This window comes from Sus scrofa, chromosome 5, assembly GCF_054392235.1.
Source record: "Sus scrofa isolate SSC_HxYL_T2T_F1_AM1 chromosome 5, Sscrofa_HxYL_maternal_Yorkshire_Landrace_v2.0, whole genome shotgun sequence".
Taxonomy (NCBI): domain Eukaryota; kingdom Metazoa; phylum Chordata; class Mammalia; order Artiodactyla; family Suidae; genus Sus; species Sus scrofa.
Window position 1 is genome coordinate 39,799,134 of NC_139387.1, and position 25,135 is coordinate 39,824,268.

The 25,135-nt window shown below is 36.5% G+C and overlaps 1 protein-coding gene across 5 annotated transcripts in view; it reads left to right on the top strand.

Annotated features, from left to right (window-relative positions):
- Positions 1 to 25,135, top strand: part of TBC1D15 (TBC1 domain family member 15) — a 79,607-nt gene that overhangs the window by 31,500 nt on the left and 22,972 nt on the right. Inside the window, exons 4-11 of one of the 5 annotated variants that reach the window (XM_003355517.5) lie at positions 941 to 1,079; positions 7,156 to 7,366; positions 15,418 to 15,520; positions 16,539 to 16,589; positions 16,879 to 17,076; positions 18,386 to 18,514; positions 19,809 to 19,912; positions 21,145 to 21,239. In XM_003355517.5, the coding sequence (XP_003355565.2) occupies positions 941 to 1,079; positions 7,156 to 7,366; positions 15,418 to 15,520; positions 16,539 to 16,589; positions 16,879 to 17,076; positions 18,386 to 18,514; positions 19,809 to 19,912; positions 21,145 to 21,239 (1,030 nt within the window). Of the gene's footprint in view, positions 1 to 940; positions 1,080 to 7,155; positions 7,367 to 15,417; positions 15,521 to 15,984; positions 16,077 to 16,538; positions 16,590 to 16,878; positions 17,077 to 18,385; positions 18,515 to 19,808; positions 19,913 to 21,144; positions 21,240 to 25,135 lie in introns of those variants that run through there. The other 4 variants (XM_001925336.7, XM_084956351.1, XM_084956350.1 and 1 more) reach the window with 4 other exon arrangements.

The window sequence follows — 25,135 nt, forward strand, 5'->3', positions numbered from 1 at the left end:
AGCAGTGTTCTTGAATTATTTTAGTGGTTATTTCTTCTTCCTCTCTGTTTTCTGTTTTCTTTCTTTCTGGAGACCTTTTCTCTTTCTTTCTTTCTCTAGACCTTCTGGACCGATCCTGTAATATTTTTACACTTAACTTTTCAATTTTCTAATTCTTTGTCTATGAGTGTGTGATTTTATAGGAAATTTCTTTAGTTTTATCTCCCAGTTCTTCTATTGCCTACCTTTTTCATTTTTGCTGAAAAAATGAAAAATTTCTAAGGAATTTTGTTAAGAGTATCCCTCCCTCCCCCCTTTAAAAAAGTAGCATCATGGATGTAATATTCTTCTTTATTTCTGAGTTTAAGGATCACTTTTTAGATGTTTTCATCTCTCTGTGTAGTTCACTTCCTCTAATTGACTTTTTTTCCCACTTATTTCTCTTGGACTTTGACTCATGTAAACACTTGCCTTTGCCATTTGGAGATTTTTGTATTGTGGTGCTCATACTTAACAGCAGACACAAAATAATGATTATATTCTCTCTGTGTATGGGTAGGTGTGTTAATAGTTGTGACTCAGGGTGACCTTGGGGAATCCCTGCTTTTTGAAACCTAGGTCTTTTTCCTTGGGCTAGTCATTTGTCAGAGATGAATCTACATATTCCAGCCGAGGCTGGGGTTGGGGTTGGATTCCAGTGTTCTGGGAATTGAGTTGTGGGAATCACTTAGCTTATATTTCATTGACAACCCTAATGGCTAGAGAATCTGGACAAACTTTTCTTGTCTTTTGGTAAATTGAGCAAGGGAGAAAAGGGTAAGATATACTGTTCAGTTTTCCTGCCAGTGATATCTGCTGCAACCTACAAACTCACTTTATATAGATGCTGAGAAGACATTATTGATTGAAATGAAATTCAGGATTTAGTCCCTAAATATTTTATATGTTATAATTATTTTAGGACTCCAGTTCAGTTGTAGAGTGGACTCAGGCCCCCAAAGAAAGAGCGCATCGAGGATCAGAACGTCTGAACAGTTATGAAGCAGAGTGGGACATGGTTAATACAGTTTCGTTTAAAAAGAAACCACATACCAATGGAGGTATGAATTAAATCTTTTGAAATCTTTAACTGATTTGCTACAATGTAATATGAACACAAGTGCAGCAAAAATGCTTTAATGTTCCTCATTCAGAAGGATGATTTGGTCCTTTGATTAATACGTATAACTCATTTTGTTTATATTCCCTTTTCATATTTTTATTGCTTTGTTGGTCGTGACTTCATATATAAGGCTTTAAAAGTACTTGTTTTGTAGCTATGAATGGCAGATAAAAGAAACACTTGAAAAAATTGCTTTGGCTATCTCTTATGTGCATTTTTCTTAATCCAATAGAATTAAAAAAAAAAATGTTATTTCATCTTAAAGCACCAGGGGGAGATGAAGTATACCCTAAACCATACTGTTCTAATTTCACTGTTTATTGGGCTCTTCATGGCAGTCTCCTCTTTATAAATGTTCAGTCACTATTATATATATATATATATAAAGAATATAATATATGTAAAATTTGTGTTTGCTGCATGGAGACTGTCTACATGTAGGTAACAAAAAAGACCCAAGCTGGCGACCTGATAGAACACATGTACTACTTCAGATATGATCTAACTAGCCCATTTGTGATCTCTTAAAATATATAAAACACTGCATAGAGTTAACATTTTTTTTTTGTATTGATTCCTTTGTGTTTTATAACTAAGGATTTTTTTTTTTTTTTTTTTGGCTTTTTTGTCTTTTGGCCTTTTCTAGGGCTACTCCCACAGTATATGGAGGTTCCCAGGCTAGGGGTCTAATTGGAGCTGTAGCTGCTGACCTACACCAGAGCCACAGCAATGCAGGATCCTAGCTGCGTCTGCAACCTACACCACAGCTCTTGGCAACGCCAGATCCTTAACCCACTGAGCAAGGCCAGGGATCGAACCCGCAACCTCGTGGTTCCTAGTTGGATTCATTAACCACTGAGCCACAATGGGAACTCCTAGGATATTTTATCTTTTAATAATTTTGGCCTGAATTTAGGATTTATCCACATTTACTGGATTCGAAAAGGCTAACCAAAACTTTTTACTAGACTATATAGTGCTACATTTATATGCTATTGTTACTAAATAAAATTGATTTTTATTATTTTTTATTTATTTATTTTTTTGCTTTTTAGGGCCACACCGTGGCACATGGAAGTTCCCAGGCTAGGGGTTGAATTGAAGCTGCAGCTTCAGTTCAGTGGAATCCTTAATCCATTGAGCGAGGCCAGGGGTCGAACTTGAATCCTCATAGATACTAGTCAGGTAACTTACCACTGAGCCATGACAGGAATTCCTTAAAATTGATTTTCATTTATGGCCTCTGGAGTCATTCTCATGTATAGTAATATACTTTGTACTATATCATTTTTTTGGGAACAATGGCAGTTAAGTAAATAGTAAATCACAAGTTTTCCATTAACAGTTTATGCATAAACTTTTTTTTTTTTTTTTTTTGGCATTCGCTTTCTATAGGGAATGTTCTTTTCTACTAGAACAATGCCAAAATGTTAAAGAAAGATAAAACCACAGGATTTTAGTATATTTAGCATGTGAGGGATTTTGAACTTCTCTAGACTGGATCTTCAGGATTGGTTTAGGTGAATTGCTGTTTTTGGTTTGTTGTTGCCTCATAGTATATTGTTGCCCTTGAAAATGAAAAAGGTTACAGAAATGAGCAAAAGGAGTTAATTTTCAGAATTTTATATTTGAAGCGTACCATATTTGAGAAAAGCATAATCTGACAGAGATCTTTTTATATTAATGGTTTTTAACTTTTCCTGCACTTTGAAATCACATGGGGAAGTTATTAGGCTTTTAAAAAAGTACCAATGCCAAGATTTCATCTAGCAAGTTAAATGATACACTGGAGATGGAGCCTGGGGACCTGTATTTTTCAAAAGTTCTCCTGGTGATTTTGGTGTGCGGAGTTGAGAATTTCTGCGTAGCTGTATAGCTTAGCAAAAAACCGCTGACATAAATATGTCTTAATGTGTCTTGGAAATGCATTGTGACTTGTAAAGAACCTTTATTTAGTAATTATTAAAAGTTAAAGAGATATTTTTCTTTTTTTCTCCACTATTTAAAAAATTTTATGATTGTGCATAGCAGCAAGAAATAAATTGAACATTATGGCCCAGTGTACATACACCTGTGTATATTTAACAAAATGGGGAGTTAATGAAGTACATTTATTCTGTTCCATCTCATCGTGTCCTAGACTGTCTACCTCATTCAGTTATAGTTCATCAAAATGCCTTCCTAAAGAAGATATTTTCTAAGCTTGATGTTTCGGTATTCAAAATTGTGCCATTATTACATTTTTACATTTTTGAAAATAATTTTTTCAAATAAAATTTTTGTATGTTACAACTTTCACTGTTTAAAAAACTTTTTTTTGTGATTCACAGGGGGAAATTGGGACAAACCTTTAAAAAATTGACTATTGAAGACCTTTTTAACTTGATATTTCTGAAGAAATGTATTTCTGTGGTGTTCCCACTATGGTGCGGTGGGTTAAGAATCTGATCGCAGCAGCTCACATTGCTGTGGCGGTGCTGATTTGATCCCTGGCCTGGTGCAGTGGGTTAAAAAGATCTGGTGTTGCCATACCTGTGGCTTGGATTTCTATGTGCCATGGGTCCAGCCATAAAATGAAAAAATTTTTTTTCTTAAGTCTTTCTTTGTATATACTAGATCATATGTTTTGAAAATTTAACTTCCCAGAACAACAGACTACCGAGATGTTCTGGAAACCCATCCAAATAAAATGTTGTGTCCTTGATGTTAATTCAGTTCAAGACATATGGAGACTTATTGAACTATTTTTTTTTTTTTTTAATTTTCTGCTGTTATGGCCAGTTTGTTGGAGATATTTTTTATATGTATTTGGTAACATATTAAGTTTATCAGAACTAATTAGTATTATTTAAAACCTTTCACTAAAGAGAAAAGGAAGTTTTGAGTTAACTCTTGGATTCTGTTTTCCTTGGTAACCATTTCTATTTCTGGTTAGCTATTGGTGGTACACTAAATTGCAAATTACTTTTCTGTTGATTTAGTACTAGGTTATGCATTTATTTAACACATCTTTGAATACCTACTATGTGCTAGTCACTCTTCTAGGCGCTGCAGATACAGTTGTGAACAGAATTAAGTTCTTATTCTCATGAAGCTTATACTCTAGTAAAGGGACTTCTGGGATTGACTTATAATGTTTCTTTAAGTGAAGCTTAAGCTTCAAGTGAAGAAATGTGTGAGGCATTTTTTATTGTATTTAATATGTAATGTATGTCTTTTCCATTAACAAGGCAAAATTTATGTAAAATTTTTACTTTTGAATATGTGCAGACTCCTGATAGTTCACATAGGCTGTGTGTGTATAATATTTTTCATATGATTTTCTTGTATTACTTTGGATTAAATACTTATTGTATAACTTTAGAGTTTAATTAAAAAATTGTTTTTTTCATGGCTGTTTTGCTGTGGAAATATTTTTAGTCTTTGCAGATAATCTAGTAGTTATGCATTCTTTCTACCTAGTCCAGGTACACTCATATTTAAGTGAATCATAAGGACACTGTAATTCTAAAATTGTTTTCACTTCGATATTAGTTTGTAAAGGTGTCATAAGCTCTATAGTATACATTCCATTGAAACATGATGTGTAGTAGTCAAGTGGGCACATGGTACTTAATTTGGTACCAGCCTTAGATAGAAATTCACACATCTGAACTATTATGGAAGTTAGAGCACTGCATAGTTAAGCTACTTTAGTCTTTCTGGACTTTGTTTGAAATAATACTTCTTAAAGTATCCATGAGAAAGTGGTGGTATCTGCATTCCTTGAAGGTAGAGGTTTTTGTAAGCTGCAGGTTTTTCTGTGTCAGTTTAGGAGATCTTATTGGAGGTGACAAAGCTGAAGTGTTTTGTAGTGTATGTAGGAAGGTAATGGAAGCTGTAGTTTTTTTTTTTTTTTTTTTTTTTGTCTTTTTGCCATTTCTTGGGCCGCTCTCACGGCATATAGAGGTTCCCAGGCTAGGGGTCTAATTGGAGCTGTAGCCACTGGCCTAAGCCAGAGCCACAGCAACGCAGGATCTGAGCCGTGTCTGTGACATATATCACAGCTCATGGCAACGCCAGATCCTTAACCCACAGAGCAAGGCCAGGGATGGAACCCGCAACCTCATGGCTCCTAGTCGGATTTGTTAACCACTGCACCATGACAGGAACTCCTGGAAGCTGTAGTGTTTTGTAGTATTATGTAGGAAAGTGGTGGAAGGTGATGTACATGTCGGTCAGTACTGATTGGTTTACTCTTGAAGTTCCCTAAGCGAATATTTATGGAGTTTATCTTTGTGGAATTGATATTGTTGGCACGGAATTAATGAAGATTTTCAATAACAGGATAGTATGACACTTTTTAGGAACAAACACTAGAGAAAAGTTTTTTTTTTTAAATTTCAGAGTCATGACATGCTTGAGTCTGAGTTTAAAATGTTAAAATGACATATTAATTAATTGATTAATTTATTTGGCTGCATTCATGGCACGTGGAAGTTCCTGGGCCAGAGATTGAATCCAAGTTGTGATTGCAACCTATACCACAGCTGCGGCAATGCCAGATCCTTAACCCACTGTGCCGGACCAGGAATTGAACCCATATCTCAATGGTGACCTGAGGAGCTGCAGAGACAATGTCAGATCTATAACCTGCTGTGCCACATGGGAACTCCTAAAATGGCATTTTTAGATTAGAAAGTTAATTATAAGTATTAGTGAGACGAAAGTGAACATTTTCCCCCTTGTTCTTTAATTTTTATTTTAAAAGATAATCTTTAAGTTGCTTATTATCAATTATGATACTACTCACAAACCTAGGATTTTAAGATTCTATAAACAGCCCATACACTAGGAAATGTTTTATTTTACATGGCTGTAATTTGGTTTGAACTGAGGTCTTAATAGAAGGTTGATTTGTTAGGAAGATTGAGTGTATTCATTCTTTTTGAAGCATTCACAACTTAGTTACCTTTTCATCTTCAACTCCTCATTTTCTTTGGGTTTTTGCAAATGTCTGTCTTTATACTCCAATGGTATTTATTTATTTATTTATTTATTTTCAGGGCTGCATTCAACAGCATATGGAAATTCCCAGGCTAGGGATCTAATTGGAACTATAGCTGCTGGCCACAAGCATAGCTCAGAGCAGTGCTGGATCCTTAACCCACTGAGCGAGGCCAGGAATTGAACCTGCAACCTCATGGTTCCTAGTCGGGTTTGTTTCTGCTACACCGTGATGGGAATTGCTGTTATTTTTTTTATGCCAGTATACTTTTACTTTCACCTCAGTGTAGTCCAGTAAAAATAATTTCAAAGGGAGGTGAGGAAATAAAGGTTGTTTTTGTTTTAAATGAATCTTTAAGCACATCATGCCATTCATATTTGAGGGAAGTGGAAAAGATGAATATTTATTATTTATTGTTTACTTAGCACTGTACTAGTTAGTTGACAAGTATTCTCTCTTTTAATTTTTAGGATAACATTGAGTGGTAAGTATAATGATCTCAGTTTTACAGATGAAGAAATTGAGGCTCAGAGAGATTCAGGTATTTGCTCCAGATCATACAGTTAGTAAGATGGCAGTGCTGTAGTTTGAATCCAGCCTTTCTGCTTCCAAAGCTGTGATCTGTTTGGGCAAAGGTGATATTTTATTTTATTTATTAATTTTTGGGGGGCCGTGCCTGTGCCATATGGAAGTTCCTGGGTCAGGGATTAAACCTCTGCCACAGCAGCGATCCAAGCTGCAGCAGTGATGCTGGATCCTTAACCTGCTGCACCACAAGAGAACTCCCCAAAGCTGATGTTTTAAACAGGGGTAACATTTTTTCAGTTTGTATGCAGTAAGATAATTATTTTTAAAACTATTAAGAAAATATATGTTGCCATTTCTAATACAGGTAGAAGTCATGGTAATATGAGTGCTATTCATTCCCTAGGTTCAACAAATTTCTGTTAGGCAGTCATAAAGATTGCTGTCAGTACCTTTTTAAAAGGTGAACAAAAATATTTTGCCCCACTTTCTTGTTTTTAAGATGCTCCAAGTCATAGAAATGGGAAAAGCAAATGGTCATTCCTGTTCAGTTTGACAGACCTGAAATCAATCAAGCAAAACAAGGAGGGTATGGGCTGGTCGTATTTGGTATTCTGTCTAAAGGATGACGTCATTCTTCCTGCTCTGCACTTTCATCAAGGAGATAGCAAACTACTGATTGACTCTCTTGAAAAATATGTGGTATTGTGTGAGTAAGTATCAAATTATTTTCTACTTACTGAAACTGGATTGTTGTTTTGGTCCCAAGGCAAATGATTTTTACTTGTCATTGGGTATCAGTGACCTATGTGCATATCAGGGCGCAAGCAGCTTTGGTTTTTTTGGAATGTTGACTACTTTGGATGAATAGCAAAATTTTGCCTGTTTTATTAATTTGGATCTGCAGCTTATCACCTTATTACTGTCTTAAAGATAAGGGTGGTCCAGTATTTTTAATACATATTTAAATGAATGATGACACTTGAGTAATTTGTGAATTATATATTTGCCACATTTACCTTTTATTATGTAGTTTCTGTTAAACATAGAGTTTTATTTGTAATGTTGCAAATTTAAGTCGGGCAAATCTGGGCCTTTAAAATTATTAGAAGTGTGGAAGTCAGTAGCTTTCTCACTTTCCAAAAATCTTGTGTTGTACATGTATACACATACTCTCTTCTTGCTTTTGTTTTTTGTTTTTTATCAAATAGATTTTTGGTATCTTATATTCTGAGCACTATGCTGGTGTTCAGTATTTAGTAATGAACAAGACAGGCGTGTTCTTGGATATCTGAGAGTTTATGGTCTTGTGGGGGATGCTGAAACAGTAAATGGCATTAAAACTCAAGAACAAAGATGGAAGTACAGGGTGCTTTAGAACCTTCCAGGAAGGGAGGAACGGGGTACTTCATTCAGACTAGGGTTTGGGTAGGGGTCAGGGAAGACTTTCTGGAGGAGGTGACATCTGGGTTGACGAATGATTGAACATTAGCATGAAAGGGAGAAGGAAATATTTAGAGGGAGAGGTGTTTTAGAATATAAACCATGGTGTTATCACAGAACGTGGTAGCACAGGTCTGCGTATTGGGGGAAGGGAGGGCACCAAATTTAAGAATGAACCAAAGAGCTGAGTAAAGGCCAGAGCATGAAGGATCTTGTAAATCATGTTAGCAGGTGTTTGAGTCAACTAGATGAGATTATAGTGGCATGAACTAGGAGAGTGACAGGAAAGACGGAAGTATTGGATGAATATTTAGGGTTAGAGTTTGTGATTGATTGAATACGTGGAGGTAAAAAGAAGGGAGAAGTTGGGTTTTTAGTTTGGGGAACTGTAGGAATGCTAAACTTCATTAATAATGTCCTCACTTTAACAAAGTGCATAAATGTAGATTATATAAAGTTGGGAGTGATCCAGAAGTTGGAAGATACTGACTGTGTGTTTTTTGGCATGAAGTTCTTTCCCCTTACCATGCTGACCACTTCTGGTTGGCACTAGGCATGCTGCTTAATACCAATAACTGTAAGAAAGTAAGATCTGGTTGGTAATATGTAGGTCGTGGATTTTTTTTTTTTTCCTGTTTAGGTCTTGGATCTTGAAGTGAGAAACTGTGAATAGACTGCCACTCACAGCGTGGTATTTCTGGAGGAGCTTTGTCGTGATTGGGGCAGAAGGCTTGGCTGTTGAATAGCTGCTATTAAAGACTTAGTGCTTTTAGCATCATAGCAAGCTCAGTATTAATTCGTGTTGCAATGTAACTGTTACAAAAGAGCTCATTCACTTGAGACTCTTGATTAAAGCATACTATCTAGGAGTTCCCATCGTAACTCAGAGAATGAAGGACTCAGTGTAATCTCTGTGAGTTTGATCCCGGGCCTTGATTTGCCATTGCCACAAGCTGCAGTGTAGGTCTCAGATGCAGCTGAGATCTGCTGTTGCTGTGGCTGTGGTATAGGCCTGCAGCTGCAGCTCCAATTTGACTCCTATCCCAGGAACGTCTATATGCCATGGTATGGCTGTAAAAAGAAAAAAAGCATAGTATCGATTGAGGTGGTAGTCCGTCTCTACTCTTTACTGATAGGGATCATATTTTGGAGAACTAGGCTTGGTTTTACATGCTGAATTTTAGAAGTGTTAGACTAAACTATACGACATGGAAAATATGGCCAGTGTAATGAGAGGGATCAAAATAGTGTCATGAAAAACATTAGAAGAGTTTAACATTAGAAGGGAATTTAACTTAAAGAAGAGGAGTTTTGGTGCAACATTAAATAAAATCTAAACTTCTTACTATGGTCAATAAGGGCCTGCCCTATCTTAGCTCTGTTCATTCCTTAAACTTCATCTCATGCCATTCTCTTCTGTATTCCAGCCACATGGTTTACTTTCAGTTCCTGAAACACCCTAAATTCTTTCTTGTCTTAGGGGCCTGTATGTATGTTTCTTTTGCCTAGATATTCTTCTCGTATCTCTGAGTTCTCAGTTTAATATCACTTCTTTCTCTCTTTCTTTCTTTCTTTCTTTCTTTCTTTCTTTCTTTCTTTCCCTTCCTTCCTTCCTTCCTTCCTTCCTTCCTTCCTTCCTTCCTTCCTTCCTTCCTTTCTTTCTTTCTTTCTTTCTTTCTCTTTCTCTTTCTTTCTCTTTCTTTTTTTTTTCTTTCTTTTCTTTCTTTCTTTCTCTTCAGGGCTGCACCCAAGGCATATGGAGGTTCCCAGGCTCGGGTTGAATTGGAGCTATAGCCGCCGGCCTACACCAGAGCCACAGCAATGCCAGAGCCACAGCAACACCAGATCCAAGCCGTGTCAGCGACATATACCATAGCTCATGGCAACGCCAGATCCTTAACCCACTGAGCGATGCCAGGGATTGAACTCGCAACTTCATGGTTCCTAGTCGGATTCATTAACCACTTAGCCATGATGGGAACTCCCCTGCATCTAATTTACATTTTCTCCTCAATTCCTAGCTACAGTGCCTGGCACATAGTATTTGTTCAGTAAATCTTGGTTGAATGAATAAATGGCATGGTATTTATTAGTTCTACAAATAATTTCAAAAGGGTTGTTAAAAGGATTAAACTGTAGATTTGTTTTGTATGACTCCAAAGACAAATTAGAAGGAAATAGTTCGAGAGGTAGAGAGCTTTCTATCCTGGATGGGTTCAAAGATTGAACTAAACAATCACTTAGGTGCACAGAAGGGAATGTGTAATTTAAATATGTGTTGGTGATGTTTTAATGAAGATTGTAAGTGAAACTATGTTTCCTTTTCTATATTTGTAAACAAATGAGAAGTATAAGAATCAGACAGATGGTGATAAAAATATTATTGTCGAGGCTTAGATATGTAGCATCATAATAATTTACCCCAAATTAATATTGAAGACATTCAGTTATCACTGCACAACCACAGGTCTCCTTAGTGAGGCTGGACCACTTATGACATAAATGAGAGCAGGCTATAAACCAGTGTCTCTGTTGGCATGCTGATCCAGGAGAAAATCAGAGTCCGGAAAGGGTTATGCCAAGCATGTACCTTATCTCAGCAGTTAGATATGTCCCTGTGGAGATTTTATTAGAAGATCATATTTCTACCTGGGAACATGAAACTATGGAAATGGTGTCCCGCTTTCTCTGTTTTTTCATTCAATGAGGTTTTTTTTTTTGTTTTTTTGTTTTTTTTGTTTTTTCTTTAGGACTCACTATGTCTTAGACACTATACTAAGTGCTGCTGGAAAGGAGCATTTTGTCAAAAAAGATATGGCCTCTGTCATCATGAATTTTGTACTGTGGTGGGAGAGACAAGGATCGATTATATAAATAAAAATAAGTTTTCAGCTCTAATGGTGCTATGAATAAGAGAGATAGAGATGAGGAGTGCATACAACAGGATAATATGTAAGGTGTGTGTGTGGGTTAGTAGTAATTGAAACTCTGAGAGAGGATGAGATTAACTAAAGAGAGGATAAAATGGGACAGAATGTGAGCATAAATGATTACTTACTGCCTTTAATGACCTGGTCAAAGAGAAAAACCTAGCAGAGGAGTCTGACTCCACATACGTTGTTTTTTTTCCTCTTCTTACTAGGCTTTATCAAATTTATGGTCAACCAAGGATGTAGCTGTTTCTGGGGGAGGAGATAGCTGTGTAAAGTGAGTCCTTCAAAAGTTACATCTCTAATACCAGCTACTTCTCCATTGTGTATTCTCCTGTGGCCAGGGGGGGCCAGTTTATTTTCCCTCTGAGAAGTCTGAGATGTACCTCACATAACTTATCTCCAAGCCCCCTCTGTAGCCTAGGCAGAAAATAGACACTCTATCTTCTCTTTCCTATCATAAATTATGTGTAATTGCATTGTGCTGTGTAGCTCACCAGAGATTATGTTCTGAGTCCAAGTGGTAGAATACAGATATTCCAAATAAACAGTTGCCAATAAAAACAAGACCCAAATTTGTATAAGCCATCTTCCGTTATCAGATTCTTAAGGAGATCTTAAAGGTTCTTGTTTTTTATGTTCATTACTTAGAATCCAAATAAGTGGAATTTCCAATTAAGTTAAAGTCTAAAGAATGAAAATTTTCAAATATCCCCAATTTTTTACTCTAGTAGGTGTCATTTCTTGTCTCCGGAGCAGTTATCTTAAGCAAAATGACATTTCTAGAGTCATGTTCTTGTCACAGATCATTGTAGAGCCCAGAAGGAAAAAGAGCAGTCCAGGAAAACATTGGTTTCAGCAGCTCACTGGGGTGCTGGCCAGTTTGTGCCAGGGTCATCCTTCTTGTCTTAACATCAATAGAGGCAATCAGACGGTGTTAATCTTTTTTTTTTTTTTTCCCCTCTGATTAACCTACATTGAAGAATGTGGCTTCTAAATGTAGCTGTGTTGTCCTAATACTCCCCATAACGAATTAAGGGTCTTAACATACAGATGAAAAGAAATTGCAAATGTGGGGTATGCAGCGTTGAAAGAGCAGTTGAAAGAGCAAGGAAAAGGCTGAGCCAACTATGCATAGTTCCTTCTTTCAGTCTCACCAGCTGGATCAGTCAGTGCAAAACAGGCCAACTTCTTGAGGCTTATTATTTCTCAAATGGCTTTCTTATCTACCAGGGAAAACAAATTGTCCTATTCATTGATATTAGTGTTCTTTGACTTACCACCATTCAAAGTGTGATACTCAGTTGGATAAAAGAATGAGCCACAAGTGCATTTTTTTGTTATGTTTCTAGAACCGAGTTGGATGCTAGGATGTGAATGAAAGTTACTGGTTCCATTAAAATTATTTTGTATATTGCGCGATTTGAAAATTAAAACAAATATCCAAGTAGTAAGATATTTCCTTAAAAAGCCAAATCGATTGTGTCGTCATATAACACCAACCATTTATGAGATTAAGTTCCAGACCCTCATTTATTCCCTTTGTGAGATACACACATACACACAAACACACATATACTTACACACATGTATATGTGTGCATATGTATAAATTATATAGGGAAGAGTAACCATATAGTTTTGTTGTAAATATTCCATACTTTTTTGCTATTGACCATTTCTGTTTTACATCTTTTTAAATATTTTTATTTCTTTAGCTTTCCATGTTGGTCTTCTCAGTAGCAATATAAAAGTTACTGCTACATCTCAGTGCACAAACATTCTTCAACTGTTACAATTCCTGGGTTTATTCTGAAGTCTTTGGCAGAGCCTCACTCCAAAGTACTTTAATTTTCAGTGGTTATGTGTCTGTAGTTGTGATGTTAGACTATGGTTTCCTTTAAGCCCTTTAGTAGGATCTAATCATTAAAAGTTCTGTGGTACTGCTGCAGTGAATGAAAGTTTTGAATAACATTTTCATAAGTGGTCAACTTCCAGAATATATATTATAATATTTAATCTATCCAGATTATATCAATGTGGTAACCACCAGGTGGGAATGTAACAATATATTGGAATTTCAGTCTTCCTTTTGGTGAACTCTGTGACATATTATTTGTCCTCTTACTGGTATACTTTAAAAAATGATTTGTTGATTACTTTAGGGGCAACCAAGACCAAGTCTAAGGTGACTTCCCTCAGCCCCTCATTACCAGGCATTAGGTATAAAAAATGTTATCCTTCCTTTTAAAAAAGTATCTGTGGTTGCTTGTTCATTGAGCAGTCATTTCTTCCCATCTGCAGTTTTGTGACCTTAGTGTTAGATCTGGAGTCATAATAATTGGCTGAGCATAGATTACTGAAGGTTGCTGGTGTGTTTCCCCTTCAACACAGCCAGTGTTTTGATTTTCATGACCTTTTTTATTTGTAGTTTAAAGAAAAAAAATTTGACTTCATTTATTATTAGGAACAAAAAATAATAATCAGTGTGCCAGCAGCACTGTGTTAGAAAAACATATATTCCTATATTAGTTACTTCTCTTTTTCTGGTACTATGTTTAGAAGTTGACCTGTCATTAAGAAATGCCTTATGAGAACCTGTAGGTTGTCATATTAAGGATGACCCCAAAAAATGTTCAGAAAAATGGTGATTAGTAAAAATTGAACATTTAGAAAGTTATTCCTGCTTCAGATGAGCTCAACTCTTTAAAAAAGCCAAGGGGCTAGGAATGTAAATTGGTACTATGGAGAATAGTATGGAGATTCCTTAAAAAACTAAAAATAGAATTATCATATGATCCTGTAGTCCCACTCCTGGGCATATGTCCACACAAAACCATTTATTTGAGAAGATACCATGACCCCAGTGATCATTGGAGACTTATTTACAATAGATGAGACATGGAAGCAACCTAAATGTCCATTGATAGATGAGTGGATCACACACACACACACACACTCACACACAAACACGCACACAGTATTACTCAGCCATAAAAAAGAATGAAACAGTGCCATTTGCAGCAGCATTGATAGACCTAGACAGTATCATACTAAGTGAAGTAAGCCAGAGAAAGACAAGTATCGTATCATTTATATGTGGAATCTAAAATATGACACAAATGAATTTATCTGCAAAAGAGAAATAGACTCACAGACACAGAAAACAAACTCATGGTTACCAAAGGGGAAGTGGGGGAGGTAAATTAGAAGGATGGGATTGACATTTATATAATACTATATATAAAATAGATAACCAGAAAGGACCTACTGTATAGCACAGAAAACTATATACTCAAGGTTTTGTAATAACCTACAAGGGAAAAGAATCTGAAAAAAGAATATATATATATATAAATTGAATCACTTTACTGTACCTGAAACTAACATGACATTGTAAGTTAATCAACTACCAGGGGGGAAAAAAGTCAAGGGGCTTATTAAGCTACAGTTGTCTCTGAAGATTGAGTGCTGTTTCTGACTAAGAAAGAACAAGATCCTGTTTTGGATTTCATATCCCTTCTGCATTGCTATTACATCCTGTTTTGTTAGAATTGAGAAGAGATAAGTGTTATTAAAAGTTGTTATCTCAAGCATTTACAATAAACTAGAAATAGGTAGCAGTAAAATAATGCATTTAATTTTTATTTTTAAACACAAAAGTTGTGGATTTATTACGGCTGGCTTACTAAGTTATAAAACTTGTTGAATAGAAAAAAGACTGGATAATTCATTTGATTACTTCGAATTAGATGTCTATTTGGAAAACATTTTATTTATTCTGTATTTGTTAGGAAATGTGGAGAAAAACTTGTGTTCAGAGCCAAATAAGTAAGAACTAAAAACATACTGTTACTTGAACAGTACATACAACCTTGTTGAATAGATTCATATGTGTTTATAATAGTGGTTAGCAGAATTAATGATCTTTAACAAATAATTAATCTATTGTATCTTGTATTTTTAACATTTTATATTGCAATACCACCAAGCTATGGAATGGAGTTGGAAGCCTTTTCAAAATAGGACATTTTCCTATAGTGTACATGTCATGTATACTGATGTATCCTGAAGTATGTTTTGATTTTCTTTATGATAGAAAATACACTCATAATAATAAGAAAAGATATATTTGTAAAGTTTTTCTATTACAGTTTTAAATAAGAGTTTGTTAATTGAGAATTTAATGTTTCATGTAGTTTTGAAACTCACTTGAGATAGTTAGGACTAAGTACTTGCCCATATTGTACTAATGGGAAACAGTTCTAGAACTGGACATTTAAGGTTTTCTTTGTTGTTGTTAGGAAAAATAACTATGCATTAGTAATTATTCATGTAGTAATTGATGCAGTGTGCTTGTATTTTCTACAGATCCTTTTTTTTTTATTACAGATCTGCACAGGACAAAAGAACACTTCTTGTGAATTGTCAGAATAAGAGTCTTTCACAGTCTTTTGAAAATCTTCTTGATGAACCAGCATATGGTTTAATACAAGTATGTTTCTTAAGTCTGTCTTATATTAATCTGTTAATCTACTCCCTATTTTGTATATCTCCTATTTCTTGTTTTCTCAGAGGTTATACAGAATGTCTTGTGTGTTGTAAACTTTATGGAACTATTCTCTGTACTTTATAGGAATAACATATCATATTATTTGTAAGACTTAGAAACTTCCTTTGTTCATAGTTACTCTTAAGGCAATTTTTCCTTTATCATCTGGTTTGAATTTTAATTTTCCATTTAAGTAAGTTCATTTGGGGTCATGATAGTATAATTCCTCTTGAAGTATTTGAGTATGTTCTGGTATTTGGCTAAAACATGTGCCCTTAACATAGGAAGAAATAAAGATAATTTATTTTTCACTCAGATTTCTATGTAAGCTAATGAAATGCTTGTTTATTCAATTCATTTATTCACTTTTTCATTCAACAAATATTTGAATGCTTACTTTGTCCCAGATGCTCTCTTCTTGGTTCTGAAGATAAAGAAGATAAAGCGGGAACTTTTTAGGAAGGAAGACAAGAGAGCTAAACACTGATTAAAATAAAAAGTGAGGGAACAGTTTTTCTTGTTGTGAAAATAATTGTTTTATAGCACTATCCAGAAGAAATTACTCTTGTTGTCATGATTCACCAGTTATATAATTAGATTAAAATAACAGGGAGTTCCCCTTGTGGCCCAGTGATAACAAACCTGACTAGTATCTATAAGGGTGCCGGTTTGATCCCTGCCCTCACTCAGTGGATTAAGTATCTGTCATTGCCATGAGCAATGACACAAATGTGGCTCGGATTCTGTGTAGCTGTGGCTATGGCGTAGGCCAGCAGCTACAACTCCAGTTTGACCCCTAGCCTACGAACTTCTATATGCTGCAGGCGTGGCCCTAAAAAGCAAAAAAAAAAAAAAAGTCAGCTAATTTTTAAATATTGTGAGCATTTAGACTTAACTATCAGATATTTTGTGTTAGAATAGTGTGGTATTGCACACTTTAAGAAATATTTTTTTTGCGAAGGCAGGACTGCTAGACAGAAGAAAGCTGTTGTGGGCCATTCACCAATGGAAAGTAAGCACTGCATATATTTCTGGCGTATGCAGATTGAATGAAGCCTGCAAATCATTTGTTTATGTGCAATTCAATCAGTAGCATTAGCTTGCCATTTAATGTACTGTTTTAACCAAATGAAAGATTGGCTTAGAAAATTAAAATTTTTCTTTCTAGAAAAAAAAATTTTGTAAAAAATAATCGTAGAATACTCTGTTTTAGTTCTGATTTTCCCCCTTTTGCCTGTTATGAGGTAGTTTTATTTTTTATTTGAATTAATGATGCCAATATTTTTCTCTCTACTATATAGAAAATTAAAAAGGATCCTTATACAGCAACTATGGTAGGATTTTCCAAAGTCACAAACTACATTTTTGATAGTTTGAGAGGCAGTGATCCTTCTGCACATCAACGACCACCTTCAGAGATGGCAGACTTTCTTAGTGATGCTGTTCCAGGTTTAAAGATAAATCAACAAGAAGAACCAGGATTTGAAGTCATCACCAGAGTGAGTAGAGTTCAATTAACATAGCTCTTGTATTTAAGCAGGAGAAATACTTTTTAAATGTATACTGAACGCTATAGAAACAAATTTAGTTTGACATTATCTGCCTCTTTCTCATAATCCTTTTTATAACTTTTTGCTAATATATCTAACAACTGATGCATGTCCTGCTACCAAGTGCTTGGTTTCCTCTTTGTCAGCTACTACTTATACTTTTTTCTTCATCAGTGTTGGATCTCTTTTCTTTGATTACCTTTTGTTAATAATGAACAGGTTGTTTCATTGAGTGCATAGCAGTGAGTGAATAGTGAGCCTTGCATATTGCCCCTGGTTCTGTTCCTAATTGTAGCGTTTTCTCAGACACTTTTCTGAGGCAGCTAGTTAGGACAGTACACTTGGGCTTTTAGTTTTGTTTTTTTTTTTTTAATGTTTAAAAAAAAAATAAATGTTTGTTTTTCTTTTTCTTCTTTGGCTGCCCTGTGGCATCTGGAGTTCCCCAGCCAGGGATCAGATCCGAGCCGCAGTTGCCACCTACACCGCAGCTTTGGCAACACCAGATCCTTTAACCCACTTTGCTGGGCCGGGGATCGAACCTGTGTTGTGGCAGTGTAGAAATGCTGCTGATCCTATTGTACCACAGCAGGAATTCTGGGCTTTCTTAAGTGAATCTTTTCTTTTTTAAGTAAGATGGATTTTGGCCTTGAATTATGGCAAATCTTTATATATGCTCAACAAGACTTTTGAATTTTGTTACAGTTCTAGGCTGCACATAGTTGAAACACTGTAAGTATCTAAATTGTAGTACTTAATTAAAGGGCTTATCTTGCAAATGACATTTTAAAATTACCAACATCTGTTAATTGAATAAAAAACTTCAGAAAATGCCGAGTGGGGCTAATGAATCATGAATCAATTCTGAAAGCCACAAATTTTATTTTGGAAGAAAAGCTAATTTTAGAATATGATTAATGAGATAATACTCTCTTTTTTAATATAGCGTACCATTTAGTTAGAAGGGTCTCTTTTAGAATTTACATGTTGAATGTTTTGTACCTATGTAATTGAAACCCAAAATGGCAAGTGTTTTTCTGTTTCTGAATTTATAACCAAGTTATTTGTATAATTAGTAGGAGGGGAAAAATGTATGGAATACTATTGTAGTTTGTAAACCAAACATTGGAAACTAAGGGAGAATATTAGAAATGTTAGAACTTACATCTGAGTAGTAGTATTTTTGTTTTAGTTTCTATATACCTTAATTTCATTTCGCTTGTTAACAGTATACTCCTCATTGCTTATCTCCTTATTTTAGATTGATTTGGGAGAACGACCTGTTGTTCAAAGGAGAGAGCCAGTATCACTGGAAGAATGGACTAAGAACATCGATTCTGAAGGAAGAATTTTAAATGTAGATAATATGAAGCAGATGATATTTAGAGGGGTAATTACTTTAGTATTTTAAACTGTTGCTATTCATTCAGGTTTTCTCTCCTTGTTCTTTTTCTTTTGGAGGTGAGAGAGATGAACTTCTTTTCAATGAATGATGCCTTAAAATCTCTATAGGAGAGAATGAGGTTCTTGTGATGTCCTTGAAGGTTGGGTTGTGGTGGGGGTGGTGTACCATTAAGCCTATGGAAAGATATTCTTACTTTCTCGAAGTTCTAGGGGTTATTTGAAGGAGGCATTTGTGTACCCTAGTAGTAGTTGCCATATTTGGAAAGACTAATCAGTTCCACTGTCAGCTCTGTAGTCTACTGTATATAATCTTTGTTGTTAATGCTTGCTGGTCACTGCTTACATCTTCACAATCGAGAAGTCAAAAACAAGAGGTAGTAGTCACTGAATTGAGCTATTTTTATGCACAGGTGTACTTTGGAGATATTGTGTGTTTGATTCCAGACTACTACAGTAAAATGAATATTCCAGATAAATGAGTCAGGAGTTCCCCTGTAGCACAATGGGAGAGGTGGTATCTCTGGAGCACTGGGACGCAGGTTCAGTCCCAGGTCAAGCACAGTGAGTTAAGGATCCAGCATTGCCACAGCTACAGCATGCATCACAGCTGTGGCTAGGATCTAATCCCTGGCTTGGGAACTCCATATGCTGTTGGGCAGCCAAAAAAGAAAAGAAAAAAACCAAAAACCAAATGGGCGAGTCACACAAATTTTTTGATTTGCTAGTGCATATAAAAATTGTTTGCACTCTATTAAGTTGATTAAGTGTACATGTCCAGGAAACTGTGCATATTTTAATTTGAAAAAGTACAAAACTGTTTTGAGGGGCATGAGGCACCTGTTTTCCTGCGTGGCCCTGAAATAAACCTTTCTCTGCTCAAAAAACAAAGCAATAAAACAAACAAAACCCCACCAGAAACCACCAATTAAAATAGTAACATCAAAGATCACTGATCACAGATCACCATAACAAATATAGTACTAATGGAAAAACTTGAAATACTGTGAGAATTACCAAAATGTGGCACAGAGACATGAACAAATAAATACTATTGGAAACATGGCACCTATAGGCTTGATACAGGGTTGTCACAAACCTTCAATTTAATAAAAATTGCAATATCTGAGAACCTCAGTAAAGAGAATTGCAGTTAATACCAGGTATGCCTGTATAAAACTTTCTTAAATATCGTTTTTTTTTTGTTTTTTGTGCAAGTTTTGTGAACTTAAAAGTATTGCATTCTTGTTCATGAATGTGATTAATGTGCATGTTTTCTTCAGGGACTTAGTCATGCATTGAGAAAACAAGCGTGGAAATTTCTTCTGGGTTATTTTCCGTGGGACAGTACCAAAGAGGAAAGAACTGAATTGCAAAAACAGAAGACGTAAGTAATGGTCTTCTGTGTGCTTATCAAAGAAATCCAAGTGACTCATCCTTATAAATTGGAATAGACTAGGATATGGGAAGATAGTTTTTTGCATGTTTTTCATGTTATGAGCACTACAGTTAATTTCAAACCAGAAGTACTTAGAGAGATCTTATTGTAGTTACGTTGGTGAATGTAGAAAGATGGTAAAAAAAATTCTAGTCCCCTTGTGTAAACATTTTAAGCATGTACTTACAGATTTTTAAATATATTTCATTCGTCTTGATTCATTTTTTACAATAATGAAATTATGAAAATGGCTCAAAGGGTATATTCTGTTTAGGTTAATTACCTTTAAATTATTTTTCTTGGTGCTCTTATCACACGAACTGGTTTTTGTTTTTGGAAATGTGTTTTTATTTTTAAGTAATTTATCAGACTTGAAAACAAAGACAGACCAACCTTCCAGGTATACCTATTCTCAGTTCTTTGCTCTAACCTTTGATTTAAAGCATTCTTGATTGAAAATATTCAAACTTTCAGACAGTCCTTTATCTTTTCAACACGTTTGCTAGTCCTTCAAAGACATCTTCACATCAACAAGTTTCTTCACATCAGCATCTTCACATCAAGTAAACTGCTTGGAAAATGGAGCTCTTAGGTCTCATTAAAAAAAAAAAAAAAATCTTGTAAGACTTCCCATTGTGGCTCAGTGGTTAATAAATCTGACTAGGAACCATGAGGTTCCGGGTTTGATCCCCGGCCTTGCTCAGTAGGGTAAGGATCCAGTGTTGCTGTGAGTTGTGGTGTAGGTCGCAGACTCGGCTTGGATCTGGCATTGCTGTGGCTCTGGCGTTCCCTAGCCTGGGAACCTCCATATGCTGCGGGAGTGACCTTAGAAAAAGGCAAAAAGACAAAAAAAAAAAAAAATCTTGTAGATTTGTATTTGTTATTCAGAAACGTTAGTGGTTAAAATATTTAATGACTAGAATAATTTTAGGTCTGATACCAAGGATTGAAATAAGTGAAGTAAATGATAGAAGTAAATCCTACCTAAATTATTCTAGTCGTTTAAACAAGTTTATGGCATGTATAAGGTTATTTATTTTTCTTTTGTTTTCACTAGTTTATCATAACTTTAAACATCTCACTATCATAAACTTACATATCACTAGCATCATAAATGCTTTGATGCATTAATTTTTTTTAAGTGTTCAAATAACTTTTTGGTGTAAAATTGTTTTCTGCAGTGATGAATACTTCAGGATGAAACTACAGTGGAAATCTGTCAGCGAGGAACAAGAGAAGAGAAATTCAAGGTTAAGAGATTATAGAAGTCTTATCGGTAAGTTTTTCTTAATTTTAGAAATGCATGAGAGGGCGTGGAAGTTTTGATAAGATTTAAGAATTGAAGATTCTTATGCTACAGAGTTAGGGCCCAAAGAGAAATCAGAGTCTTGTGGCAAAGATTCTTACTGTGAAAATACCTAGAACCTCTTTGGAGTGTGATTTAGGTACTCTTTCTAGCTGTAAAACCTCTGTCTGACTCTAGCCCTCTAAGAAAACTTGATGTTGCTGTGAACTTGAGCCAGCTAATCAAGGTCATAAAAATTTCTCTCAGAGAAGAGAAGGTCAAGATGGCAGAGCATTCAGAATTCACCTTCCCTGAAGAACTCATCAAAAATACATCTATGTGTAGAACAGTTCTCACTGAAAACTAACTGGAGACTGGCAAAAAGACTCTTGTACAGCCAAGGCTCTGAGAAGGATCCACATGATATTGGGTAGGAAGGGAAGAGAAGTATTCAGGTCTGAGAATGCCTCTTTTCCTCTGCGAGAGGACTCAGAGGAAAAGAGAGATTACATGGGTGGAAATCCTCCTTGGGCAGTCAGTGGTTTGAGCCACCCATTGGGCACCCCAGTCCTCGGGTCTGATACAAGGAAGATGAGCCCTTTTGCGTCTTTGGAGGGCTGTGGGATTAACAGGAGGGCTTGGGAAGCCTAGACTCTGCTTTTGAGAGGTGTGGGCATGCTTGCTTGCTTGCTGCTGAGGCACGGCAGAGGAGGTGGATTGAAAACTGCATGAGTGTCTGGTTGGTTTCCTTGACTGTCCCAGCTCACACCCCAGCCTAAATCTAGGAAACACTTCAGCCCCACTTGGGAGATTGGCTGTGAGACATGGAAGTAGCTCAGACTTGGAGCAACGTGTGAGCAGAGTGGGGGCAGCCATTACTGGCACCTACGACAGGCAGCACATCAGAAGCAGTCCAGATCTCTGACCCTTCCTGGCCCACCGTAGCCCATGTTCCCACAAATGTAAAGTGCCCACACCAACTCCTCTTGTTCCAGTACTATTCCCTGCCGGGGGTGGGGAGTGGGAGAAGTGCACACTTAGAGGAAATAGAGCTAGCTAGAACCTGACCCTTAGGACTTATGCTTCAGAAACTTGGGACCTGCCCCTGCCCCTGAAAGTGCAGTGATAGCCACCAAGCATAGAGGAAGCCCCAACTCACACCTAGTTATAGCTTCCAGTATGCCCTGAGGAAAGGTGTGACCTGTGCTCAAGTTAAATCCAGCTCTTGTACCAAAGCCGCTGGCACAGACTGACGGTATAGGGATACTCCAAGATAATGACACCCTTAAATTGTTTCTATGAAGTTAGGAGAAAGTTAAGCAAAATGAGAAGGCAGAGGAACTTGTCTCAATTGAAAGAGTAAGAGAAAACTCCTGAAAAAACTAATGAACCAGAAGTAAGCAATTTACCAGATAAAGAATTCAAAGCATAAGTAATAAGGATACAGCTGAATTAGAGGAAATAATAGGTGAATGCAGAATTTTAATACGAAACTAGAAAATATAAAAAAAAGGAATCAGTCAGAACTGAAGAATACAGTGACCAAAATGAAAACACACTAGAAGGAATTAATAGCAAATTGGGTGATACAGAAGAACACATAAGTGACCTGGAAGACAGAGAATAATGGCAATCATCTAATCAGAAGAGCAAAAAGAAAAAATTTAAAAATGAGAACAGTTTAAGGGTCACTGGGATAACTTGAAGTGTACCAACATTTGTATTATGGGGATCCCAGAAGGAGAAGAGAGAGAAAGGGGGTTGAAAGTGTGCGACATTTTCACAGAACTGGAATAAATAATTCTAAACTTTATATGGAGCCAGAGAAGACCCCAAATTGTCAAAGCAATCTTGGATTAAAAAAAAAAAAGAACAAATCTGAAAGTATTAAGCTCCCTGGCTTCAGACTATACTACAAAGCTGCAGTAATCTAAACAGCATAATACTTGCACAAGAAGAGGCACATAGATCAGTGGAACAGAACAGAGAGCCCAGAAATACACTCACACGCTTATGGTCAATTAATCTGCAAGAAAGGAGACAAGAATATGCAATGGAGAAAAGACAATCTCTTTAATAAATGATTCTGGAAAAACTAGAGAGCTATGTGTAAAAACATTGAAATTAGACAGTTTCCTCCCACCATATAAAAAAATGTACTCAAAATGGATTGAAGATCTGAAACCGTAAAACTCCTAGAAGAGAACATAGGCAGAATAAGAATACTCTTTGACATAAATCGTAGCAGTATTTTTTTGGATCTGCCTCCTAAGGCAAAGGAAACAAAGGCAAAAATAAACAAAAAATGGGACCTAATTAAACTTAAAATCTTTTGCATAGCAAAAGAAATCATTGACAAATGAAAAGACAGCCTAGTGAATAGGAGACAATATTTGTAAGGGACGTGACCAATAAGTGGTTAATATTCCAAAATAAACAGCTCAGAATATTAAACAACTAATTAAAAAATGGGCAGGAGTTCCCATGGTGGCTCAGTGATAATGAACCCGACTAGTATCCATGAGTGTGCAGATTTAATCCTTGGCCTTGCTCAGTGGGTTAAGGATCTGGCCTTGCCATGAACTGTGGTGCAGGTTGCAGACGCCGCTTGGATCCTACATTGCCGTGACTGTGGCGTAGGCCAGCAGCAACAGCTCTGATTTGACCCCTAGCCTGGGAACTTCCATATGCAGCAGGTGCGGCCATAAAAAGATACCCCCCCCCCCAACAAAAAAAACCCAGCTTTTACTCTGAGATAGGAAGCCACTGAAGGATTTTGAACAGAAGAATAACCTGATTTGACTTTTTTTAACAAATCACTCTGGCTACCATCTGGAGAATAGCTATGGAAGGCAAGGTGGAAGTAGAAAGACTGAGGCTGTTGCTATACTTTAGTTGAGAGATGAGGATTTCTTGTTAGCACTTGAATGAGATTTGAATACAGACCTAAAGAAGCAGAGGGTGTGTGCTGTACAACCGTCTGGGTGAAGGGTACTCTGGACAAGAGAGTGCCTCAAGACCTCCACGTGTTTGAAGAAGAGCAAGGAGACCATTGTGACTAGAGTGGAGTGAGACAGGGTGGGGGTTGGAGTGAATGGGTGGGAGATCTCAGTGTTGGTTTCTACCTGTATTTTGGAGGTTTAACAGATGTGTCAGTGTCAGACAAGAGAAACAAAGACTCAAAAGTGACAACAAGGGTTTTAAGATGAGCAACTGGAGGAATAGTGTTGCTTTTTTTTTTTTTTTTGTCTTTCTGCTATTTCTTTGGGCCGCTCCTGCGGCATATGGAGGTTCCCAGGCTAGGGGTCGAATCGGAGCTGTAGCCACTGGCCTACGCCAGAGCCACAGCAACGTGGGATCCGAGCCGCGTCTGCAACCTACACCACAGCTCACGGCAACGCCAGATTGTTAACCCACTGAGCAAGGGCAGGGACGGAACCTGCAACCTCATGGTTCCTAGTCGGATTTGTTAACCACTGCGCCACGACGGGAACTCCAGTGTTGCTTTTTTAAGACAGGGAAAACTATGAGAGAAGCAAGTTTGGAAGGGAATATTTGGAATTTAGTTTTGAACATGTTAAGTTTGAGAATGTCTGTTGGGTGTCCATAAATTAATATGTTGAGTAAGAGGTGGATATATAGGGCTGGAATTCAGGGAAGAGTTAGACCTGGGAGTAGAAATTTAGAGATCAACATATAGATGGTAGGAAATTAGATGAAATTGCTAAGGGAGCTAATGCATTTAGAAAGGCAGAGGTCTGATAACTGACTCTTACAAGTAGAAACAATTAGGAAAATTTGCAAAAGAGACTGAGAAAAGAACCAGAGAAAAAAGAGAAAACATGACAGTTTGCCCTGAAGTCAAGTGAAGAAAGTTTTTCAAGAAC